The following is a 20,709-nucleotide window of genomic DNA, read 5'->3' on the forward strand; positions in this document are numbered from 1 at the left end:
CTAGGCGGTCCCGCCGGTCGGCGGGCAGGGGTCACCTCCGTGAGGCCCCCCGACGGAAGACGAGAGAGAGGAAACAGCCTCAGAGAGCAGAAGACGCATCCAGGTGGGAACACAGGTGGGTGCAGCGGCTGAATACCCGGCGATTGGGTATGGGCTCAGGAGGACTCTGTCCTCCAGCCCAGGCGGGGATGTACCAAGTCTTGGCCGTCCAATCGGACCACCGCCAACCTCTTCCCTCTAAGCCTCACCCTCACCCTGACCTTGCTTTGGGGGCAACCTAACAGCTGCCGTTTTCAAACACTGAACACGCGGGGCTTCCCTGGTGGCGCAGGGGTTGACAGTCCGCCTGCCGATGCAGGGGACACGGGTTCGAGCCCTGGTCCGGGAAGATCCCACATGCCGCGGAGCAACTGGGCCCGTGAGCCACAATTACTGAGCCTGCGCGTCTGGAGCCTGTGCTCCGCAACAAGAGAGGCCACGATAGTGGAGAGTCCCGCGTACCACGATGAAGAGTGGCCCCTGCTCGCCACAACTGGAGAAAGCCCTCGCGCAGAAACGAAGACCCAACACAGCCTAAATAAATAAATAAATAAATAACTACTCCTGTTCTCTGTTAAAAAAAAATAAAATAAAAATAAAAAACTGAAGACGCTGTACCCTGCAACTCCCTCTCCTCTGGGTACACCCACGTACCGCCCAGCGCTGTATGCGGTCGGGCTTGCCCATGAGCATTTAAAATCCTGTATAGGGGGAATTTTGTCCTTTATAAAAATAGGTATTCGGTGCTAAAAAGAAAGGAGCTCTGAAGCCATGAAAAGACAGGGAGGAACCTTAAATGCATATGACTGAGTAAAAGAAGCCCATCTGAAAGGGCTACAGACTGTGTGATTCCAACTCTATGACTTTCTGGAAAAGGCAAAACTGTGGAGACACTCAAAGGATCAGTGCTAAAAAAAAAAAAAAAACATTAAAATACATACAAAAATAAAAGGATCAGTGGTTGCCAGGGGTTGGAGGGATAAATAGGCAGAACATAGAGGGCTTTTAGGGCAGTGAAACTACCCTGTATGCTACTATAATGGTGGATACACGTCATTATGCATTTGTCCAGACCCATAGAACGTATAACACCAAGCGCGACCCCTAATGTAAACTACGGACCTTAGTTACTAATGTGTGCATACTGGTTCATCGGTTGTAACAGATGTGGTGTATTCCTGCAAGATGTTAGTAACAGATGAAACTGTGGGGCAGGTACTGGGAATTCCCTGTATCTTGTCCTCAATTTTCTGTAAACTTTAAACTGTACTAAAGTGTAGCAATTTAAAACATAACAGTAACATAGAGACAAAGGGGTTTAGACATACCTGCCAGGTGAGCAGATCCTGCATGGTGACCCCTCAAACCACCATTAGGTACAAAGAAAGAATGTGCATTCCAGGAGACAGGGCTTTTTACGACTTGTTTCCCTAAAGGAATCCTAACGTCTTCTCACGTTTAATTTTACAAGCAGGTGATCCACGGCATTCGCTCCAAATGGGAAGGGTCGTTGTATAGGGCGAGGTTCCCAGTGACAGGTGCACCCCTGGAAAACCTACGCTGGGAAGCCAGCTCTACGGCGGGACATTTAGGAAACGCATGCCATCACGGGTTGCCCTGTGCTCCCTTCAGCATGTCTCCGATGTGGATACATGAAAAAAAAAAAAAAAGGCGCCATCAATCAGGTACTCGAAACAGGAACACCCTGAGGACAAGTCAGGGCGGGCGTCTGACGGGCAGAAGCCCACGCCTGGGATGGTGATTACGCAAATGCCAAGGAAGGAGTGTACCAAGCCCTGAAAACCCCCGAGCTGCACCCTCCCCGTCCACGCCCAGGCTTATCTGCAGGCATCGGGCGGAGGAGTGATGCAAACATGAGGCTGGAAAAAGACAAGGGCTGAATCAACTCCAAAGTGTAACCTGCCAAGTCCTGCAAGGGGAATTCCAGGTAAGGAGGTCAGCTCAGGACACACGGAGCTGGATGGCCTGATTACCCAGACAGAGAGCTGTCTCTACCTGGAGCTCCAAGACCTTGCAATACCTGCATCCTGCATCCCTCGGCACACGGCATCCTTGCCAGTCCCCCGCAGGCCAAACGGCTTCATCCAGTGGCCAAACCATCACCCAGATGAATAGCTCTACATGGAAACACACAGTGGAGGACAAGGGCAAGTGGTCCACTCGTGGTGGCCGTGATCAGTGCCACATTCCTGGAGAGCTGTTTGGCAACCTGCATTCAACGCCTTTGACTCCTCATACGACATATCAGAAGGCATCGGGGGAAGAGTAAGTAAGTGTTTAAGATACAAAGACAAGGGCACCGAACACACAGGGTAACGAAACACAAGCCATCGATGAGAAATCAGGCAAATACCCTGGGATATCCTGACAACAGAAGCGTACGTAGCCATAAAAATAAGGACTTCTCTTTATTACAAAGAAAGATGTCCAACTAGACAGAACCTGGAAGAGTTTGTTCATGGATATGTATCTATAATGGATAGATACACACAACCCGGGTGGCAGCTGGGGTTCTGCTTCCTCACGGGGTCATGTTCTGGATTTGAAGGAGCCATACCTTCCCATGGGCTGTGGAGGCCCTAGAGCCCTCCCCAGCTCTCGGTACTCTCAGGGGTCTTGGGGCACATGTGGTTCCCTCTGCTGCGTTCTTGTCGCTATGAAAATAACAGGAAGGGTTATAACCCCGCCATGTTTCTCCTGCCTCCACTGTGTCCCACTGACAGAGGCGTGACTACAATGTACAAGCCAGGGTCTCTGCGAGACCCTGGGTCATCAACACCCACCCAACTCCCATCTGTTGAGATGCTTGAGCTGCTTTCTGTCTTTCTCCACCCGCCTCTCTCTTTCTGTTTCCCTGCCTTCTCCATCTCTCCCCATCTCCAAGGGTTGTTATATTTCTGGGTTCCTTCCAGGACTCTGAGTTCAGATTCAAATTGTCCACTTATTAACGGCATGATGTTAAGAGGCTTCCCGAAACTCTCTGTGCCCTGGTTTCCTCACTTGTAAAAAGGGAATAGTGATAATAACTCCTTCCTAGGAGAGGACCACGTGAATCCATACACGTAAAGCATTGAAAACAACACCCGCTACAGAGCAAGTATCCAAGACAGTGCAGCTACGTACTCTTAATGATCACCATTTCTAACAAAAGGCGGTTTGTTTGTATGTTTTGCTGAAGCTCTTTATTCTAACTTCAGTAGCTTATTAAAGAGGGGCTACCAAAAAAAAAAAAAAAAGAGGGGCTACACATTCTGGTTTGCCACAGACCGTTCTCATTTATCTTTTTTGGGGGGCGGGGGGCGGTACCCTGAGGGTACTTCTCAAATTTCAACATGCAGGGATGCAGACCTCAAAGAGAAAGTGACAACTGCTTGGGCTGAGGAGTCAAAGGTCAGAGTCTGGGGCCCCTAGGGCAGCTGGAATGGGGGCACACAATCCTAAATGAAAGGCCACAGGGGCGGGAGCTGAGAATTCCGAGTAGAAAATCCCATCGAAACCTCCGCAGACTAGCGAACTGCAGAAACACGGCAAGACACCAAGGAGTTCAGGGGCAAACTGCAGCCGGAAGGTTGAAAGATGTGAGCGGAGAAAGTTCAGCCACTGCCTGGTGCTGGGGAGACAGGATGACATTTGCATCTTGCCAAGTTGCAGGGGCTCAGTGAACAGCTCAGAGTCTCACCTGAATCCTGAGATGGGCTACGTCTTAGAACAAAGGATTGAGATTGAGAGCTCCGTATCTTAAGCTTGAGAGCTCCATCCAAGGCCCAAGGGCAGAACTGAAACAGACTCATCATGACAAGACGTGAAGCCAAGGTAACCCACCAGTGACATCACTGTCCGCTACAAAGCTCAACATTCTTTAGAGGAAGATAACAGAAGGCAAAATCTCTACAGTGGATCAATCACAATGTCCAACACACAAAAAAAATGACTAGACATGCAGAGAAATGGGAAAATGTCACCTGCTGTCAAGAAGGAGAAAAATCAATAGAAACAGACCCAGAGATGACATAGCTGTTGGAATGAAGAGACAAGAACTTTCAGGTAACAATTATGAATTAAAGCATTTACAAGAAAAGATGGAGGTCAAGGGTGAAGAAAGGAAGAACGTCAGGAAAGACATGTAAACTAAAAATAACCAAATGGAAGTCCTAAAACTGAAAAATACGGTTAGTTTTGAGGACAACAATAGTCCATGGATGGGATTACAAGTGGACTGCACGCAAATGAAAAACAATTTGGTGAACGTGAGATAGTTCCATAGAAATCATTCGCTAATGCACGAAGGAAGAAAAGGAAGTTGGACAGAACACATGGAGCTCAATGAAATGTCAGACGGTGTCACGTAACCTACCATATGCGTGATTGTGGACTGACAAGAAGGTGGAAAGAACAAAGCAGGAAACGTATTTGAAGAATAGTGGCTAAAAGTTGTTCCAATTTTATCAAAACTTCCTACCCCACGGCTACAGGGAGCCTTTTAAACCCAAGTAGGATAGACACGGGGAACCACACACAGGCATATTATCAAAATTCTGAAAACAAGTTAAAAAAAAAAAAAAGAGGAAAGAAGGCACATTATATCCAGGAAATAATGATAATAATTATAGCTGATTATAGCTCCGCAACAGGAGAGGCCACAACAGTGAGAGGCCCGGTATCGCAAAAAAAAACACACAAATAATTATAGCTGATTTCCTATCTGAAACAATGAAGGCCAGAAGGCCAGGTCACAACAACTTTAATATCCTGGGGGTAGGGCAGTGTTTTCAACCCAGAACTCTACGTGCGTGGAAAACAGCTCTCACGAATGAAGGCGGAATAATGCTACCTGCGAACACTTAGGACCATGTGAATCTCCCACCCTGCTCTGAGGAGACAGTGAAACTTTCCTCTTCAGGAAAAGGTTTTAAAACGAAACCTGCAATAAGTGAAAATAAATATTTATCTTCAAGGCACTACAGTACCTTACGGAGCCTCCAAGTATCTGTTAGAAAGTGGATCGAAGCGATTTCTAACATGCTAACGTCACGGGCTCTGCACACCCCAAACCACGCATCACAGAGATAATAACACGGAGAGGACCACAGATGTGTGCAGAGCTGGGCACGGGCTGTTCTCATCAGAATCTTGACAACAATTTCAGAGGCAACGTCCTTTTCACTGAAGGAGAAACTCCTTCCAGGAAACATTAACCTCTGGGTCTCATTTAAGTGTTTCAAATATCATTACATAATCCTCCAAGTTTTACTTTTTTAAAAAACCTTTCTTACTATATGTTTATCTTCTATAACAACTAAGGACGACTTCATCTCCCCCAGGAGGAAAAATATCATGGAAGTAACATTTCCAGAATAACTTTTAGAGACGGTCACGCGAGCAGGTTCTCTAATTACCAAGTGTCAAAGCACGGAGCGTCTTGAGGTGTGTTAGAAGGGAACGGGCAAAATGAATTTCCTCGGCGATGATTCCTCCCCACAAATGAAAAGAGGAGAAACACAGCACAGGATAACAGGACAATGCAGGAGGGAGGGAAAATATTGCATAAATTATTGGTGGGGGAAATAGAACTTTGGACGCACGATGAGAATGAAAATTCTTCCCTGTGGGTTTTTTCTTCTATTATTATTCCTGTAAGCATGTATAGACGAGCTAAGGAAGCTAGGCAGACAATCGCCTCCCTCACGGAAGTCACCTTGATGGTGCTTCCAAAGGTTAACATTAATCATTCCCGAGCCTGAGAAATGAAGAGCCCTTCACAGGAGGAACGCGGTGTGAGCAGTAATAACATTAAATGTTCACAAAGGGCTGTGCTGCGCCTCCGTCCCTTCAGAAAAGACACGATGACCTTCTAAACTTTCTTTTTTCTTTTCCTTTGTTAATAGAATTGACTCGCCGAATGCCATTTCTTTTTAATTGCAGTAGAGATGATTTACAATGTTGTGTTGGTTTCACAGCAAAGCAATTCAGTTACACATACACGTGCATCTATTCCTTTTCAAATTCTTTTCCCATGATAGGTTATTACGAGATATTCAGTAGAGTTCCTTGTGCTCTCCAGTGGGTCCTCGTTGGTTATCTATTTTATATATAGTAGTGCGTGTGTGTTAATCCCAAACTCCTAATTTATCCCACCCCCCTTTCCCCTTTGGTAACCATACGTTTGTTTTCTATGTCTGTGAGTCTGTTTCTGTTTTGTAAATAAGTTCATTTACATCATATTTCAGATTCCACGTATAAGTGCTATCGTATGATATATGTCTGTCTCTGTCTGGCTTACTTCCCTTTGGACGATAATCTCTAGGTCCATCCAAGTTGCTGCCAATGGCATGATTTCTTTCTTTTTTATGTCTGAGTAATATTCCACTGTATATACGTGCCACATCTTCTTTATCCGTTCATCTGTTGACGGACAGTTAGGTTGTTTCCACGTCTTGGCTCTTGTATATAAATAGTGCTACAATGAACATTGGGGTGCATGTATCTTTTCAACTTATGGTTTTCTCCAGGCATTGTTAAACCTTCTAATTGCCCACAGGAAATCATCTGTCTGTATGAACACCTGTCTAGTGTCTGTCTATCCAGGCATGCCTGCTCACTGGCTACCTCAGGACACCAAGTTAAAGATGAAAGGGGGACATTCCACAGAATTCCTGGCCAGCACTCTGCAAAACTGTCAAGGTCATCAAAAAAAAAAAAAAAACACGGAGAGTCTAAGAAATGATCACAGCCAAGAGGAGCCTAAAGAGATGGGACAACCAGATATTACCATAGCATCCTGTATGGGATCCTGGGATGGAAGAAAGGCATTAAGTAAAAACTAAGGAAATTCGGAAAAAACATAAGGTCTTTAGTCAGGGATCATAGACCAATAAGGTGCTTTCACTGTGAGACACGAACTTAACATAAGATATTAATGATGGAGAGAACTACAGGCACAGGGTATCTGGGGACTCGGGAACCTTCACAGCTCTTCTGTAATCTAGAATTGTTCCAAAATTAAAAGTCCACTTTTGTCAAAATTCACATATTAAATCATTCACCATCACGTCACAACTGTCAGAGAGGCTGTCATCAAAAAGACCACAAATAGGGCTTCCCTGGTGGCGCAGTGGTTGAGAGTCCGTCTGCCAATGCAGGGGACGCGGGTTCGTGTCCCGGTCCGGGAAGATCCCACATGCCGCGGAGCGGCTGGGCCCGTGAGCCATGGCCACTGAGACTGCGCGTCCGGAGCCTGTGGTCCGCAACGGGAGAGGCCACAACAGTGAGAGGCCCGTGTACCTCAAAAAAAAAAAAAGACCACAAATAACAAATGCTGGAGAGGGCGTGGAGAAGAGGGAACCCTCCTGCACTGTGGGTGGGAATGTAAGTTGGTGGAGCCACTCTGGAGAACAGGACGGAGGTTCCTTAAAAGTAAAAAGAGAGCTACCATATGACCCAGCCATCCCACTCCTGGGCATATACCCAGAGAAAACCATAATTTGAAAAGATACACACACCCCAACGTTCATAACAGCACCGTTTACACCAGCCAAGACATGGAAGCCACCTAAGTGTCCACAGACAGATGAATGCATAAAGAAGATGTGGTACATATATACACAGTGGGATACTAGTCAGCCATAAAAAAGAATGAAATCATGCCATTGGCAGCAACATGGATGGACTTGGAGGGCGTGATGCTAAATGAAGTAAGTCAGACAGAGACAAACAGTCTATGATCTCACTTCTATGTGGAATCTAAAAGATACAGCAAGTTAGTGAATATAACAAAAAAGAAGCAGACTCACAGATACAGAGAACAAACTAGTGGTTCCCAGTGGGGAGAGGGAATGGGGGAGGGGCAGGATAGGGGGAGGGGAGTAAGAGGCACAAACTACTAGGTATAAAATACATAAGCGACAAGGTTATGTTGTAGAACACAGGGAATATAGCCAATATTTTTCCATAACTATAAATGGAGTATAACCTCTACAGTTGTGAATCCCTATCCTGTACACATGAAATATATTATATTGTACATCAACAGTACTTCAATTTTAAAAAAACGAGAGGGGGAAAGAAAAGGATGCCTGCAGGAAACAGGAAACTGTCAATAAGGGCCATTTCAAGTTAAATCAAAAAGACAGGAGAAAACCATAATTTGAAAAGATACATGCACCCCAATGTTCATAGCAGCACTATTTACAAATAGGCAGGACGTGGAAGCAACCTAAGCGTCCATCAATAGATGAATGGATAAAGAAGATGTGGTACATGCATACAATGGAATATTACTCAGCCATGAAAAAGAACAAAATAATGCCATGTGCAGCAACATGGATGGACTTAGAGATGATCATACTAAGTGAAGTCAGTCAGACAGAGAAAGACAAACATCATATGATATCGCTTGTATGTGGAATCTAAAAAATGGTACAAATGAACTTATTTACAAAACAGAAATAGAGTCACAGACACATAGGAAACAAACTTATGGTTATCATGGGAGAGACGGGGGAAGGGATAAATTAGGAGATTGGGATTGACATATACACACTACTCTATATAAAACAGACAACCAACGAGGACCTACTGATCAGCCGAGGGAACTCTACTCAGTATCTCGTAATACCCTATACGGGAAAAGAATCTGAAAAGGAATATATGTATAAAACTGAATCACGGTGCTGTATACCCGAAACCAACATGATATTGTAAATCAACTATACTTCAATAAAAAATGATACAGGGACTTCCGTAGTGGTCCAGTGGTAAAGAATCCACCTTACAATGCAGGGGACGTGGGTTCGATCCCTGGTCAGGGGAACTGAGACCCCACACGCCACGGGGCAACTAAGCCAGCACGCCGCAACTACTGAGCTCGCACGCCACAACTAGAGAGAAGCCCGTGTGCCACAACAAAGAGCCTGCGTGCTGCAACTCAGACCCGATGCAGCCAAAAATAAATAAATAAGTAATCAATAAATCTTTTTAAAAAATGATGCAAATGAACTTATTAACAAAACAGAGTCACAGACATGGAAAACAAACTTACGGTTACCAAAGGGGAAAGGTGGGGGGGGGATAAATTAGGAGTCTGGGGTTAACACAGACACACTACTATATACAAAATACATAACTAATAAGGACCTACTGTAGAGAACAGAGAACTCTGCTCGATATTCTGTCGTAACCGAGAAAGGAAAACAATCTGAAAAGGAATCTATGTACATGTATAATTGAATCAGCGTGCTGTACACCTGAAACTAACACGATATACTTTAATTTAAAAGATTTTTTAAAAGAATGACGTTAGGAGAGGTGTAAAATTGTCCAGGAAGACACTGCTGACCGTGGAAAAGTGTGGAACAGTGACACAAAACAAGGGATGCCTTTCTCCTTTTAAAAACGAAGAACAGACACCACATTTCCTAGGATTTGGGACTAGAGAATTCCCTCGTGGGTTGCATGCGTCCCTGTGAAATGGGCAAAGCAAAGTTTACCTGCCTGGAGTCCTTTTAAAAGTATTTAAATGATCTGTTTCCATTTGGGTTCATTTGAATGTTGTTATACCATTTTGCTGTTTCTTTTTGTGGTGTTCGGGTTTTTATTGGTATTTGGGGGTGGGTTTTTTTTCTTTTTTTTTTTTTTAGTACCATGGATACATGGTGATAAGGTATGAAAAGTCTCTTCCCTGGAAATCTCTAGGCTGGGAAATGATCGACGGTACCTTGATTCCTGAGACCATACTCACGAATATATCGTTCTGAAAGCCAACCTAGTTATACTCTGATATGCAGGCATCCCTCCCACCCCAGCCCCAAACGTGACCTCAACTGACTGTCATGTCAAAGGCAGATGGTACAGCACATAAAGCATTCAACGGAGAACTAAGAAAAAAGGGTCAGTACAGACATGAGGGGGGAGGTAGGCTACAGAGAAATTCGGCATTTAGAAATAATTGTGTTAGGGGACTCTACTCAATACTCTGTAATGACCTATATAGGAAAAGAACCTGAAAAAGAATAGATACATGTATTACGTATAACTGAGTCACTTTGCTGTACAGAAGAAACTAACACAACACTGTAAAGCAACTATACCCCAATAAAAATTTCAAAAAGAAAAGAAATAATTGTGTTCTCGACAGTCATCTGCTAGTCTCAGGCTATCTGCTGATTTGCTCCGAAACAAGAAGAGAAGAATCCAGAGAATCACAGAAGAGCCATAAGCGAGGAACAGGTGGGACTCCCCCTGGCCAAGTGGGAAGCTGCGGGATGTGGGGACAAGACCCTCAGAGGCTGCAGCAGGGTAGCTAGTCTGGACAGAAGCATCTCTGCGGGGCTGTGGGTTCCACTCCAGAAAGCATCCTGACCCAGACCGGGTCCGGCCGAATCTGCAGGGAGCTAAGCCAAGAGGAAGGGTGAGGGCCGACCGACGGCCACCAATGCACAGGGAGACCCAGTGTCCCCACCGGCCCTACCCTTATGCAGCGGGTCCCCGGCACAGGGAGTGTCCCTCTTCCCCCGGGACCGGCTGGACCTTGGCTTGGGGGAATCCAGAGGCTGGATGCAAATTCAGCAACGTCAGTTCGAGGACCACCACCAAACCATCCTCCTCTGGCCAGGTCTCAGCATCTCCCACCTGTCCCATGGACCCCTCCGGGCGTGCACGGGCTGCGGTGTGCACGGACCGACTTCCAAGTGCCAGGCTTCTGGTGTAAAATACAGACAGCGCTGCTTTCGTGTCTGGTTCAACGCACAAGAGGAATTTTAAAAGGTGCGTGTGCGTGTGTAATCAAGGGTTCACTCCCTCACTGGACCAGCCCCCGTGGGAGTGGCCACGCTCACCCTGGCTCAGACCATATCCCTGCTGCAGACCTCAGGGGTCACTCAGCTTGTGTCCAGACACCTCCCTGGCCCCCATGTCCCCTCCCAGGCCAGGGGAAACCCGAGCTTCCCTGAGCACTGCCAGCTTCTGGGCAAGGGCCGCTCCAAGCAACACAAGGACCAGCGCAGGGCCGCTACCCACCAGGGATGCCCAGCCTCGCCCTTTCCATAAACACGGATGCCCGGGGGGCGGGGGTGCTGCCAGCAAGTGGGGTGCAGGCAGGCTGGGGTTTGGGGCTTGTGCAGACCCCTGGGCTCTCTCTGCTGTCGGTGAGCACCTGACTGACTGTCCGCCCCGGCGGCTACGTCTCCCAGATGCAAATTTCATGGATCTACTTGGTGTCACTTGCTAGAAATGAAGACACAGGAGCAGACACGGCCGAGGCTCTGTCACCAGCCTTGACCAGAGGGACGTTGACAGCACCATCCTGGGTGATTAGGAATCACCGCCCTGCCCAGCGCAGGCCCTGGGGGCCTCCCCTCCAGCACAGAGCTGCTACGGAGACGTTTTCCCTTTAATCCGTGAGCTTTCTGCACAAACTGTGAGTCACAGCGTACAAAGCTGATGCCACCAGGAAACTGTCTAAAGATGTTCTAGAACGTTCTTTCCTCCCATCAATCAGGGCTACGGATTACAGCTCTGTCAGAACACATGAAGCTCTTAAACGTTTTACAGAAGCACACGTAGCCCCAGATGAACCTCGGCACCTTGACTGGTTAGGACTGTAACACGAGCGAGTTTGGGTGAATTCTTTTTTCATCCTTTCCAGCGGGCTTTCAGGTCATGAAAAGAAGCCCACGCTTTGGCGGTTCCCACGAGGCTCCTCTTTGGGTCTGGAAATTATGGTTTCATGCGGTCACAACAGCAGTGATTCTTAAACTTGAGGGGGGCAGGGGGATTCCCTGGGAGGGCGTGGGAAAATGCAGGTTCCCCGCCCCACCTGCAGAAGTTTCCGTGCTCAGGGCTGAAAATCAGCACTTCTAACCACCTGCCCCTAGTGATGCTACTGCTAGAGGCCCGGGAAATACACGCTGGGTGGAAACCAAGGCGTTGGAGAGAGCGGCCCCCTGAGCCACTGCAAACTAGGGACGGGGGCTCACGATCGGCTGTCACAACAGTGGGCCACTTCTGCCCCGGGGCAGGCGAGGAGAGCTGCAGAAGCCCCTCTGTGTTCCGTCCCGAGATCAAAGGCATCCTAGTAGATACCTAACGAGAACCTGCCGTACAGCACAGGGAACTCCACTTCGCGGTACAGTAGAAACTAACACAACATTGTAAAACAACTCTACCCCCATTAAAAAAAAAAGTGGGGGGGGGAAGGAAAAGGATGAAAGACATCCTGCCACGAGAGCAGGGGAGACATTGGGAATGTCAGCACGCCCCAGCCTTGGGCAGAGGGCAGGACGGTCAACCTTGAACACCCACAAGTGGGAGTCTTGACACAAAGGGACAGATATGGCTTCACCCGTCCGTCCGGGGTTTTCATGTGTCTCTCGGGAATCGCAATCTGCCCACAGATGGGAATCCTCAGCTTCTGGGTGATGCTTGAAACACCCTGGCTCTGACGGCCAAGAAAGTGACCTGCATGTGCTTTTTTTAAACATAAGGCACCAGGTTTGGGCTCAGAAAGCACCGGAGAGCGTTGGTATCAGGAAAGATGTGAGGGCCGTGTGTGTATCCCCCGGGTTCAATAGGTAGAGAAGGCCCCGGGGATGCACGACGGGGCAGCGCTGATCCCCGTGAGACCCGGCAGGGTCCTGTTTGGTGCATCTTCCCTTCAAGAACCCGAGAAAAGTAGGTGTACCTGCCGGAGGGTGCATCCAACGGTTCCTGAGTGAACACGGGCCTCAGAGGGCCCTGGAGATCGACAGGGAATGAAAACGGGTCCCAGTTTCACAAGGAATGCCCTCCCCAGCAGGTGTCGCGGTAGCAGCATGCCTGCTGCCACCTTCCACGCCCCAAGGAGGACAAAAGCCCCCCCAGAGAACAGCCCAAGAATCAGAGACACCGCTGCCCAGAGCCACTTCCACCATCCGGGTCCCCGAGCCCACGGCAGGGTCTGCAGCCCCCAGACCAAGCAGTAGAGCCATCTGTCCACCGGGCAGTAGAGTACCTTTGTCATTGAGGGTTTCCTCTTTTATCTTTCTCACAGCTTCTTCCACTTTGCCTTTGTTATTTCCGCCTACAAGGAAAAGAAAAGATACAATTCAGGGCAAGGAAACTACCCCATGTGAAACAATGCCTTCTTGAGACAGTAAACACAGCCCTACAACATGCTAAGTGTCTCCTTCCGTCCTGGCATTGAATATGGCCATGGGAGCAACTGTAGCGGATTCAGCGTATCCATTGAAGATGCATTTTCTTTAGGTGGATTGGTCAAAAGGATGCATTTCTGGGACATCTTACTTTTCAGTAATTCCAAGGACACGAAGCACCTAGTGGCATCGGGACCACGGGGACACCAAGAGCATATGAGCATGAAACTGTCAGCAGAAATGTCAGACTAGACATAGATCTTTCGAGAGACTTTTGGTGCAGGCGACCGCTCTGTTCACAGTGGCTTGAGCTATAAAAACCATCACGGGGGACTTCCCGGGAGGTCCCGTGGTTAGGAATCTGAGCTTTCACTGCCGAGGGTCTGGGTTCCATCCCTGGTCGGGGAACTAAGATCCCGCAAGCCGCGTGGCGCGGCCAAAAAAAAAAAAAAATTAAAAAAGAAAAAAAACTATCGCGGGACACCCCCACCATGAGCTCGGAGATGTCTCCTCCCGTTACCCGTGACTCCGTAAAATCAGCGGGTGCGATGCTGGGAACGTTCGCTTAGAAGGGTGGCGATGGGTCTTTTGTGTAGGATGAGGGTGTCCCAGTTGAAATTTGGGGCGAAAGAAAGTGAATAAGGTTTCTTTAATGCCTGAGTAGGTGAATCTGTGTTGACCGTGAGGGTAGAGCCTGGAGAGCAGGGGGGCTGTTCTTCCCTACGTCTGTGCGCAGACAGCCCTCACTTTAAGGGGGTCCTGATGGGATGGGGAGAAGCCAGGACAGCCTGCTTCCCAGGCAGCATCCCTGATTAAGGAGCCGGCCTCAAGCAGCGCCTCTGACCTTGTGCAGGAGAAGCCACACCTGAAACTCCCTGGGGGCTGAGTCACAGGACACCTTCAACAGGGAGGCCAGAGCTGGCACCTGTGAACACAGGGGTGGGCATGGAGCCCTGACGCCCGGAGAACCAACAGGGGGCACGAGGACACCGCTGAGGGGCCTGGGAGGGGCAGGTCCCGCCCACATCACCCTCCCACCTGCAGCCACAGCCCCTCCTGGGAAAAAGCTGGTTCTCTGGGGTCAAAGCCTGTTGAGGTCTCCGTGAAAGTACACGACCAAGCGATCCTTTTATCATGCATTTCTGCATGCTGTTTACGTACCCGTGGTCTCACTTACACACTCTAAGAGTATTCCCTACTATTTTCCTCTGTGTTATGTGCTCTGTGTCACTGACAAGTGTCCCCAAATGAATCTAGGCAATGCCCTTTCCAAAACAAAACAACAAAAAAGATGTTTACAGCAACGGGTGTATTTGTAACAAACATATAAGAGAGGAGAAGTGGTGAACCCGGGGGGGATGAGAAATGCCCCCTGCTGAAGATAAACGCGGCAAAGGACATCTCTGGGGGTGAACGAAAAGGAATGTAGAAACTGTCACCGCCTCGGAGAAGTTCAGAGCTGCAGACATCAAGAAGACGCAACTGCAGAAGTCCTTTGCACCTCCAGCTCCTCAAAGAGATAAACATTATGCGGTTATGACGTGTTCTCGCTGGGAGAGCCTTCCTGCACTGCGGGAGTGCAGGGGCAGGATGGCAAAGAAGCATGTCTTCCATCCCTAAATGTTCCGGGCATCAAAGACCAAAAACAAAAAAGAATTCATGGGGTAAGCGAGGGTTGCAGACATGTATGAGCTTGTTTCTGAAACTTGTGCAATTTTTAAACATTAAAACACCATCTGCTGCTGGGCTACCCTCCAGCCTGAGACCATCTTGACATCAAGGGCTGGCGTAGCAGAAGCTCAAATGAAGTCAGAAAGACATAAGTGTCCAGAGGAAGAAAGAAAGCTGAGGGTGGGCTGGGGAGAAGCGATGGAACAGCAGGACAAACTGGCCACGGCCAGCAGCGTCCCGCGACGGGCAGCTCACTGCACGCTCAGGCAATCAGGATATGATATCGGCTCTAGGCGGAATCTAAACAAAACGGACACGTATGAACTTATTTCCAAAACAGAATCAGACTCACAGACTTAGAGAACGAGCTTGTGGTTACCAGGGGGGAGGGATAAATTTGGAGTTTGGGATTGACTTATACACACTGCTAGATATAAAACAGATAACCAACAAGGACCTACTGTAGAGCACGGGGAACTCTACACAGTACTCTGTAATGACCTCTATGGGAAAAGAATCTAAAAAACAGTGGATATATGTACACGTATAACTGATTCACTCTGCCGTACACCTGAAACTAACACAACACTGTAAATCAACTATGCTCCAACAGAAGACAGAAATTTAAAAAATTAAAAAGAAATCAAAGAGAAAGATATTCAGGCAGTCAGGGCTGGATGGTACGGGAGGGATGGAGAGGCACTTTGGGGGCAAAGGTCATCTTCAGCAGCTGCCTCCTACGGGCTGGATATGGGATGCTTGACCCTACACAGCTGCCAATGCTGCCCGTACATCTCCGGAGTGATGGCTGCATACCAGGAAACAGTCCGCCACGACAGAAGCAGGGCTCAAACGCAGTGGGTCCGCCTTCCGTTCAGCCTTCGTGCAGCAGGGGTTAGGTTTCATACGTGCTGCAGTGCAAGGCTTCAGGGGCACCAAGTCGAGTGGGAAGGACAACCTCTCATATCCAGGTCCGCTCCCTGAAGACAGCACCCTAGCCACCAGATTGTAAAGATCTGCGAGAAGCAACAGAACTGCCACTTGTTTAAAAAAAAAAAAAAAAAGATACTGGACCCAAATTAGGGCCAGCACACTACGGACCTGGGGCCAGATCTGGCCCATCGCTTAGACAGTCATGTACTTTAAGTATTGACCGTTGCTGACTCCCTGCTGTAAGGGCAGAGCTGATCATCAATGAGAGACCTATGATAATATTTATCATCCAGCCTATAGCAGGAAAAAGCGTACCAACCCCTGGTCTAAAGCTTAGGTGACCGTTTATTCAGAATTATGAGTAAAGAGGCATCCTCCACCAAAACAGTATTTTGAAACAGTAGGAACTAAGATACTGTGAACAGATGGGAAAATGAATAATTCATGTATTCTTAGCAACACTGATGGGCTGGACTCGGACCCAGACTATCACTTCAGTTCTTCAGCAAGCAATTGATTATTCTGTAAATATTCATGGCTTCGGGACTGAGAGTGTGGAATGGATTAAACCCATCTCTCAATCTGTGTTTAACAGAAAAATGCATTCTGCCCAATGATAATGTTTCATTAAGTGACCTTGTCTCCAGCTGTCACGTAAGAAGAAGAAGTGTCCCTCTCAGGATATGTTCAACTATCCCCTCAATGACACACAGAGGCAGTAAGACTCCCTACGTGACCAGATTGACAGGGAGGGTCAGAACTGTGTCCCTCGGGGAAAGTTCAAACAGGGACATCAGAACGTTAGTGGGAAAGGAGACACAAGTGGGTGAGGATGTGCTGTCTACTCTCTGTTTAACTCGAGAAAAGTAGAAATTTGGTGCTGATGGATACCATACCTGATGCTCAAGAAACATCCCCTAAAGGAGGTGATATCAGTCAGGGCTCCAGTCCTCAAACGCTTGGGTACCCAGGCTTGCTCACATATGCTCAGTGCCCGTGTCTGCAGTACATACTCATCACCCAGCTAGACCTCATCCTGACCTTCCCTCTAGATCTCCTCGTGACCTAACCCTCTAGACTTCCTCATGAGCTAAAACCACCACACTGAGACAAAAAGCACAGAAATGGGGCTCTTTTTATTTCTCTGTCTTCCAACATCACCTAGTTTCACTAGGAATTAAGAAGATGAAGATGTCTGCTGTGGAGAGATCACAGGGGCAGAGACACCCGGCACTGGATGCCAGCCTCCCATCTTTGCTCAGACTAGAAAGCTCCTCCTGGATTGCTCCACCAGCATCTTTCCACCACTAGCCCAGGCCCAGCCGGTCCTCAGAAGGGATGTATGGCTCTTCCTTTTCAAGAGCTGACGTCACTCTGACCAAGTCTTCCAAATATCGGCAGAAATCCAAGACATGGAAGGCTTGTCATGCCTCTAACGAGACAACAGAGGCTGCCCCTCCGTGGAAAGTCAGCAAATCAGGGGGTTAGTGCCCATCACCATCTCACAGTCTCCCTGCAGTCTTGAGATCTGCTCCCACCCTCTGCTCCCACATCCTACCTCCTTGATAGTCTCAGGCCCCAGAGAGACATAAACAGATCACAGAGGTGCTCAAGTTGATAAAGAAGCTCCAGATATACATTCTCAGATGCATCCCCTCTCCCACAAGACCTCCTGGTCTGCAACCAACCCATCTTCATCTAAGGGAAGTTATGGATAGTGATAAAGTTGGTAATTTCAAGTTCAGAAGCTTTTAATATGTCCACATCTATCAAGAGAATAGGACTTACCCAGGGGGGAAAGGCAGGGAGCTGGGATGAACTGGGAGATTGGGATGGACATATATACACTATTGATACTATGTATAAAATAGATAACTAATGAGAACCTGCTGTATAGCACAGGGAACTCTACTCAGTGCTCTGTGGTGACCTAAATGAGAAGGAAATCCAAAAAAAGGGGATAGGTGTATATGCACAGCTGATTCACTTTGCTGTACAGCAGAAACTAACACAAGAGTGTAAAGCAACTATATTCCAACAAATAAAAAAAAAAGACTTATTGAAAGAGGGGGGAAAAAAGAAAAAGAAAACACACACACACAAAAGAAAACAGAGGATGGGACTTAGCCATATTCCTGATGAAAAGAACCCCTCAATGGGGACAACTTAGCCATATTCCTGATGAAAAGAACCCCTCAATGGAGACAAAGAACAGTGAAGTAGACCAAGAAGGCATCTACTGCTCCCAAAGCAAGACAAATGTGGGCCATTCCACAGACCCCATCATACATGAGAGATAGATGGTGATGTGAAAAAGGAAATCACCGTAAGAAAATGCAGTCTTTGAAAAGAGAGTGGAACATGGGACAGGCCACGAAATGGAAGAAATTTTAATGCTGCAGTCAGGTTTTGCAAAAGCAAAAAAAAAGTTCCAATGTAAGGGCGTGAGGGAAGAGTTGTGTGTGCCCAGATAAGCCCCGCCCCTCCAAGAGCAGAGGGCTGCACTGGACCCCTGGGGATGTCCCACGTGGGACTCAGGGCATCTGTGAGTTCCGATGGGGAAGAATGGACATCATCACCGTCCATTCAGCCTCCAAGGGAACGTGGACGAGACAAAGAGGACAGGATGGACAGGATCTGTGGCTTGGCCACCAGTAGAAGCCCCATTCTCCTATCGGGGTTCAGTTCTTGAAGATGTCTTGAAATAAGGTTTAAGATCCTCATAGCAGGACTTCCCTGGTGGCGCAGTGGTTAAGACTCCACGCTCCCAATGCAGGGGGCCTGGGTTCGATCCCCAGTCAGGGAACTAGATCCCACATGCATGCCGCAACTAAAGAGCCCACCTGCTGCAACGAGGGAGCCTGCCTGCCGCAACTAAGACCCAGCGCAACCAGAGGAAAAAAAAAAAAAGATCCTCATAGCTCCATACTCAGAGACCAGAAAAGGGGGAATCTGGCTGTGGACGGAGCTTATGGACGGACCCACAAAGGAGAGAGATTCACGTGTGTTTAAATCCACAGCCCCAAGTGCTGTGTCTGAGCTGTAATCATCCTTCAACACACGATGGAGGAAAAATGAAAGGAAGAAATGAATGGATAATGAATGAATGAAGGGCCGTAGTTAATATTTTAGAAAGACTGAAGCGAAAGCAATCCCTAACACCTAAAGCCAGACCTGCGTACGATTTCCATAAAAACGGACACCATAAAAGGGATTAACTGAATCCACGTGATGTCGGGAGAAGCTTTTTCAAAGCTCATCTCCCCATATCCTTTTTTCCAGCTGATTTAAACTTCTACCTCCAGCTGAATGGGAAGGTTCCCAAATGTAAAATGAGCTCACTTGAACCATCTTCGCTTTCCTAGCAGAAGAAAGTCCCTTCATTTTCAAAGAGGATTTAGGGACCGAAATAAGCCATCAATAGAAAGTTTCAGACGGAAGAAGGGAAACACTGAGAGTTTCGGTTCAGAATCTGAAATGCAGAAGCTGTTCAGATTCTGTTGGGAGCTGAATCATGACATCGCAACGTCATATGTTGAAGCCCTGACCCCCAGGACCTCAGAGTGTGGCTGTATTTGGACATGGGGTCCTTAAAGAGGGGATGAAGCTAAAATGAGGTCCACCCACTAGGGTGGGCCCTGATCCCATAGGACTGGTGTCCTTATAAGAAGAGGAGATCGGGACACAGACACACACAGAGGGACGACCCTGGGAGGACACAGGGAGGAGACGGCCGTCTATACGGCAAGGAGAGAGGCCTCAGGAGGGACCAGCCCTGCCCACGCCTGGATCTCAGATTCCAGCCTCTAGGACTGGGACAGGAAAAATGTTTGTTGTTTAATCCACCCAGTTTATCCTATGATTTGTTAGGAGAGGTCTGGCAAACTAGACCTCTCCTGGCAAACTAATTCAAAACTGCAGTGAATCACACAGGGAAAAAAATATATGATCCATATCACAGCAGAACCTCGACTCCTGTCCAAAAAAAAGCACAACGCAATTTCCTGTCTCTTTCCGTTTTTGAGTATTCACCCTTACGCCTTCTGCCCTTGTTGGGTCTGGAAGCACATCAATATTTCCATAAACGTGGAAGCAAGCAGCTGTGTATCTCCCGCTCGCTCTAAGACACAAGGAGTTGTAGAAGTGAATCATCACCTATGATGACGTGCATGCCCAGTTTGGCCAGATGCTTCGCTGTCGCATATCCAATGCCATCAGTCCCGCCGGTCACTATAGCAACACGCTCGAGTTGTCGGGGGAAGACTGCAGGAGAAAAGAAAAAGAAACCGAGGTAAAGGTTGAGCGGCAAAGCACACATTGATGAGAATAAAGTCGCAAAAGAGGGCGTGATGCCAACGGGAGCTGCGGTTTGGTATTTGTGGGTTTGCTCTTCTGAATATTCCTACAGGCTCGGGATGCGCGAGTGTCACACAGTACAGTTGCCCTGAATAAGGACAGCCTGGTAAAGCCACCTGATAAATCCTTGCTCGGTCCCCGACGATACCTTTGCAGGAATTAATGCCGCCAAAACGATCCGCAGAGAGCTCCAGAGAGCGTCTATCGTTGACGGCTGTGGGTGAGAGCCCTGGGTTAATCCTCTCGGACCGTGTTGGTTGTGTTAGTGTAGATTTTATACTCGTATGCATTTTCTCAAATGTAGTTAGGAAATTGCTTGTTATGGAGGGACGGCCCACTGTTTTCTACAAAGTCTGAAGACCACGTGAGAATACAGAGTATCTTATAAAAACGGAGAACATGATAACTCCTTTAACCACGTACCTTCGCATGAACCTACACATATGCAAAACATATGAGAATATACGTTTACGTGATGGTGTAACATTGACTGTTTCTACTCACACGCAGAGAGAACAGACTCGTGGTGGCCAATGGGGCAGGGATTGGGGGAGGGATGGAT

General features: G+C 47.8%; 1 protein-coding gene across 1 annotated transcript in view; it reads right to left on the reverse strand.

The window, feature by feature from the left end:
* The window catches only part of DHRSX (dehydrogenase/reductase X-linked), a 195,340-nt gene that overhangs the window by 136,307 nt on the left and 38,324 nt on the right, over positions 1–20,709 (reverse strand). The window contains exons 2-3 of the mRNA XM_024756275.1: positions 19,947–20,054; positions 13,046–13,114 (exon numbers count right to left, since the gene is read on the reverse strand). Of these exons, the coding sequence (XP_024612043.1) occupies positions 13,046–13,114; positions 19,947–19,962 (85 nt within the window). The 5' untranslated portion in view covers positions 19,963–20,054. The remainder of the gene's footprint in view (positions 1–13,045; positions 13,115–19,946; positions 20,055–20,709) is intronic.

This window comes from Neophocaena asiaeorientalis, unplaced genomic scaffold (assembly GCF_003031525.2).
Source record: "Neophocaena asiaeorientalis asiaeorientalis breed wild unplaced genomic scaffold, Neophocaena_asiaeorientalis_V1.1 scaffold69, whole genome shotgun sequence".
NCBI lineage: Eukaryota > Metazoa > Chordata > Mammalia > Artiodactyla > Phocoenidae > Neophocaena > Neophocaena asiaeorientalis.